Source organism: Ciona intestinalis, unplaced genomic scaffold (genome assembly GCF_000224145.3).
Source record: "Ciona intestinalis unplaced genomic scaffold, KH HT000660.1, whole genome shotgun sequence".
In the NCBI taxonomy this organism is placed as follows: domain Eukaryota; kingdom Metazoa; phylum Chordata; class Ascidiacea; order Phlebobranchia; family Cionidae; genus Ciona; species Ciona intestinalis.
In genome coordinates, this window is record NW_004190981.1 from 1 (window position 1) to 5,599 (window position 5,599).

General features: G+C 36.7%; 1 protein-coding gene and 1 long non-coding RNA gene across 2 annotated transcripts; one reads left to right on the plus strand and one right to left on the minus strand.

Moving 5' to 3' along the window:
* The first annotated feature begins 403 nt into the window (after window positions 1–403).
* On the plus strand, window positions 404–4,678 carry LOC113475498. Its single transcript, XM_026839680.1, has 3 exons — window positions 404–1,467; window positions 2,269–2,444; window positions 2,902–4,678. Exons 1-3 carry the CDS (start codon window positions 1,444–1,446, stop codon window positions 4,676–4,678), a joined length of 1,977 nt encoding a protein of 658 aa, XP_026695481.1. The 5' UTR covers window positions 404–1,443.
* A 488-nt stretch (window positions 4,679–5,166) lies between these two features.
* Window positions 5,167–5,593, minus strand: LOC108950712. Its single transcript, XR_001975331.2, has 2 exons — window positions 5,362–5,593; window positions 5,167–5,275 (listed from the first exon to the last, which is right to left on the minus strand). It is a non-coding gene; the product is annotated as an uncharacterized LOC108950712 (long non-coding RNA).
* Window positions 5,594–5,599: the final 6 nt, after the last annotated feature.

Sequence of the window (5,599 nt, forward strand, 5' to 3'; positions counted from 1 at the left end):
TGTAATGATTTTACTCGATACCGGAGGGGGTTAGGTAATGTAGAAATGTAATGATTTTACTCGGTACTGGAGGGGGGTAGGTAATGTAGAAATGTAATGATTTTACTCGGTACCGGAGGGGGGTAGGTAGTGTAGAAATGTAATGATTTTACTCGGTACCGGAGGGGGGTAGGTAATGTAGAAATGTAATGATTTTACTCGGTACCGGAGGGGGGTAGGTAATGTAGAAATGTAATGATTTTACTCGGTACCGGAGGGGGGTAGGTAATGTAAAAATGTAATGATTTTACTCGGTACTGGAGGGGGGTAGGTAGTGTACAAATGTAATGATTTTACTCGGTACTGGAGGGGGGTAGGTATGTAGAAATGTAATGATTTTACTCGGTACCGGAGGGGGGTAAAACCTTTTAAATTTACTCGGTACTTTACTTTTAAATTTACTCGGTACCGGAGGGGGGTTAAACCTTTTAAATTTAAAATAAGACATTGAAGTCGAATTTTGAGACTTGCTACTTTAGTAAATAAGACCTTTGTACATTCTAATTTGCGTCAAAGGCGCAAAAAAAATAAACGAGTTTGTTTGAACTAGGTTTCGTTACAAACACTAATGTGAAACCCACGTATTCAATCACACATATTCGGATTCGATTGCATATATAAAAATGCATTGAATAACACCGAATTAATGGAATCCATCCCAGATTCGGCACAGCCCTTGTACACGCCCCCAACAAGTAGGGTCTTAAAAATTATTAAAAACGCAGGCTGCAGGAATTGTACAACGTGTGGATAGCAGAGTAATTGCTAAAATTGGGCAGCTAATTGATGAAGGTGTTCGCTCCATCATGGAAATGCAAAGGCATCTGCGAATATTCGTACTTCATGAACTATTTAAAAATGCAACACCTCCGCTGCAAAGTAATAGACGGTTCTTTCCAACAAAGAAGGACATAAGCAATCACTATTACATTGCATATACAAAAAGAAAACTATCTAAAATTGACCAAGAAAATGTGCAGCTGTTGGTAGATGAATGGTGCCACAAGTTACCTGAAGATAACATTCTCTTTAGACCATATGTTGCGTGTGCTCACCCTAAACAAATAAATAAAGACATTGATGGGGATGACATCACTACAATGGAAGCCAAACAAACATTGCTGTTTGTATACCAGACAGCCTGGCAAAAAAGACTTTTACTTCGGTATGGCCAAGACATTTGTCTTTTAGATGCAACTTATAAGACATCGAAGTATGCCCTGCCACTGTTCTTTCTTTGTGTAAAGAGTCTAAAGACCAACGTCAACTATCAAGTTGTTGCATGTTTTGCACTCCAAAACGAATGTCAAGCAGACATTGAGGAAGCTCTTGAAATGATAAAGATCTGGACACCTGGTTGGAACCCAAAGTTCTTCATGACTGACAAATGTGAAGCTGAAATAAATGCAGTGGAAGCCACTTTTCAAGGTATATTTAACTTACTTACTTCAGTTTGGCCGGTAATTTCTTTTGTATCCTGATTATGTTATTTCTATGTGTGTTTAAGAATAGATAAAACTATGTGCTCCATTCTTCCATCTAGTTACCAATACCATCCCGTTATTCTTATAACAGCCCTAAAGAACTTTATTGATTGATAACGTTTCACAGTATTATCCTTGATAATTATAGTTGCAGCAATTATAACTGTAGTTGATGATAGTAATAATCACGTAAATAACACAAAATAATATTGTTCTCCTAAAAAATCAAGTTTAAACATTTTATGTCTTGCTCTATTGCTACAGTTTTTAATACGTTACCAACATTATATTATTGTATGAAGAATTGGTATTGGTCAAGCTATAATAGATATTGTCTGAGTCCCGTCAATCTACTTTGATGGTAGTGTGTCAAAAGTAAACAGTTCTTATGCAAGTTTCCATTTTAAACCAGATTGCAAAGTGCTTCTTTGTGACTTTCATCGTGAACAAGCATGGGAACGATGGGTCAGAAAGTCAGATAATGGTGTTGGGGACAGAAAACAGACAGTTTTATCTGGTTTACGAGCAGTGGCAAAGGCAGAAAACAAAGAAGAGCTTGAGATTGCTTTAAATTCATTTAAAAACAATGAAGTTTATACAGACAATCCAAAGCTACAAAAGTACTTTCAAAATGCTTGGTGGCCAGAAAAGCAGGTCAATAATTATTCACCTGTGAGATACAACTTTTAAAATATAAATTTAATTTACACTGAAAATATAACCCTTTAAATTTGATTTTGTATAGAGATGGGTTTTACTTTACCGATTGGGAAAGATGCGAGTGCCAATTGGTACGAACAACGGGGTTGAGAGACAGAACAAAATGCTGAAGGAATGTCACATGAAATTTCAAGTTGACAAATCCTTATCCGGACTATTAAAAGTACTTCACTATGACTTTCTACCAAAGGCATTGGAAAAGTTAGTTTAAATAGCTTTGTCTGATAATAATGCGGTACATAGTGTATAACCCTTGGTCCCTGAGTAGGCTACTATATACCATACTGCATATAAATCAAACCATAGTGATTCAGTTCACAGACTATATATTTTTTTATGTGGTAATCAAGAGCGAACAAACTTGGGTGGGGGAGGGTAATCAGTTTATTGCAATTGAGTCCAAGGTAAAAAAACAACCTAATATGCGCATAATTTGTTTTAGTAATATAGCTATGCCAGCCCATTTTCTTCTAAAACACAGCTCTTTTACACCTTGGTTGACAAAGTTTTGTATAATAAGAAATGACTATACAATACACATTTTAGTAAATTTTTATTTTAACTGGCGACCTGCCACCTTCCCCAATAATATTAACTTTACATACTTTGTTTTGCAATAAAACTATGTAAGTAATCAAGTGTTTGTGAATCTCAACAGATACACACTCAAAAACACCCAAGCATCGGATACATATCGATCAATGCTTAGAAATGTCCCATCATATTTGCATAATCGGCCACGTAATGTTATGCAACATTGTATGAAAAGATTGTATTTTGCTACAAACATCTCTGCCGGTGGTATTACCCGAGTCAACACTTCTTCATTTACTGTGCGGAGCAGTTGTGGTAAACTAATGTATGATGTTTATTTGGGAAATGACTCTGATTTTCCCAAGTGTACTTGCCCAGATTTTAAATATCATATCCTTCCTTGCAAACACATGTTTGCTATATTCAGTAAGTATAATGATGTTTCATGGGCATCCTTACCAACATGGTATACAGACTCTGTATATATTACCCTTGATACAGAGGTTATTACGACACTTGGTGTTTCAGGTACCAACAGGAACCCAACTACTGAGACTACTACTCCGGAGGACCCTGATTGTATAGAGTTGTCTTTGGTTGATCCAGTGGAGGTTCCTGAAGAAAAACCATCAGTAATATCGGATAAACCATCCAAACAAACCATTAATCAACTGGTTGAAATGGTTAACAGCATTAAAGATACTTTTTATGATGTTACTTCACAACAGGCTTTATTGCAAGCAAAGGATGCACTACAGTCTGTACAACTAAACTTGAATAAGTTTTGTAAAGATGAAGAAGGCATCAGGGTAGTGAAACCTCCTCTTTCCTTAAAGTTAAAGAAAAGAAAGTTGCCGTCATCGTTTGTGTGTGATAAATTACCACGCAAATATCCCAAACCGAACAAATATCAGAATAGACATGGAGCTGTTGCAGACAGAATGGTTCCATTACATTCTGTAACTGGATTGCAACCCAAGCAATCAAAATTTCCTGTCAGTTGTAACATCAGCATACCTAAAAATGCCAACAGCCAAAAGGTGACAAATTTTAAAATTCTTTCATGCCACATGACTAAAAAACACTTCACTTACAAAGCTTTACAATGTGGCCCATATTCTGTGACATATCTTCAGCTGCTGTCACTAGAGATAAACATAAGTTCACAGCAAAAACAGGAAATATGGGAATGTGACAGGCAGTTTCGTGTTGGTTGGCTGTATGATCAAATAATCGACAGCTATCTTTGGTGCTTATGCAAAAAAAACAAGCAAATCATGTTTGCTGATTCAGCTGTGGCCCAATGTATGCAGCAAGGCGGATCACTACGTCGATTATGGGCAAACGAGACATTGGAGAATAAGAAGTTTATTTTTATTCCATGGAATCCAAGTATAATGCATTGGGTTTTGCTTGTTGTTGATATAAAGAACAAACAATTGCTATACTTAGATCCACAAAGCAGACCACTATCAAACATGTTGGAATACATGGAAAAAGCAAAATCGTTTTTAAACAACGTGTTGGAAACAAAATTTGGTTTTACCATCACATCAGTTGATACAATGTCAACAAGCCGGACATTACAAAAAGACTCGATGAGCTGTGGTGCAATTATCTGCATGTATGCAAGTTGGCTTGCAGATGGCAAACCATTGCTACAGCCAGATGTTGGGCCTAGAGAATTCCGCGAGCATATTTTAAGCACAATTGCTCATGAGTCCCCTCTGGATATTGACATGTGTGGATCATGTAGAAAACAGGATGATAATATTACTGATTGGGTCCAATGCACTAAGTGTCCGCAGTGGTTTCATGTGAACTGCGTTGGGCTAAGCATTAAAGAGGCAAACTTGAATAAATCATTTGTTTGCCCACCAAAGCAACAAGCTCCCTTGTAAATTTATGATATTACTCGATTTTGGTTATCTTAAAGTTGAATCCCATGTTTACAAACTTGCACTTTGTGTGCGGGTTATTGGGATATTGGTCAATGCCTAACGGATAATCCCAGGCTTTTTGTCCCTATTAGGGGCTGCTTACATTCCATATGTAAAATTGACCAACGCAACATACTTATAATGCAGTAAGTAATTACTGTACCTACACCTTGTGTGTAGGAAGTTGGTCGGTGCCTAACGGATGATTCCCAGGCTCCTGCTCGCAAGGGTAGCTTACATTCAAAGTAATGTTGGCCAATGACTTATAATAGATACCATACTTGAACCAGGTATAATAAGGCAGTGTTTTGGTTTAGACATCGTTTAAAACGTTGTTGTACCTGAAGCACATGCGAAGGTCCTGTAAAAAACCTAACGATCACGCAGAATGGCGGCCTCCCGGGTGCGTGGTGGAACAGCCAGTGAGCCATGATAAAATAAACAAAGCATGAATTTTCAAAAATTGTTTAATATTTTTTTAGAACTGGAAAAACAATGTGAAGAAGTGTTTGCACTGCCTTAGTATACTTCATCTTACTTGATCCTTTGAAACTTTATCTGTGAACAAAATATAACAGTTACTATGGTATCAAGAGGAAACTGTAGAAAGGGGGAGTATCAACAAATATTTAAATGATAGAAACCATTCAGATTTATTCACTATCGCTATGTTTGTACCACAATGGCCACCAATCCAAACACTTTAGATAATGTGCTGCTTTCTGCATTTCTTCATAGTATTTTGACGTATGAAACTTTTTTGTACTAAAATAAATGTTGCTGATGTGGTCATTTAAAAAGTACATTTTTGGGACATGCTGTATAATATATATATATAAGAAATGTTTTATAAAAGACGTAGATACAACAATCACCATTTAC

Coding starts and splice junctions, on each gene's coding strand:
- LOC113475498 (XM_026839680.1), top strand. CDS start 1,444: ATGCAGTGGAAGCCACTTTTCAAG. Junction 1,468..2,268: donor AGTGGAAGCCACTTTTCAAG/GTATATTTAACT, acceptor GATTTTGTATAG/AGATGGGTTTTACTTTACCG. Junction 2,445..2,901: donor CTACCAAAGGCATTGGAAAA/GTTAGTTTAAAT, acceptor GAATCTCAACAG/ATACACACTCAAAAACACCC.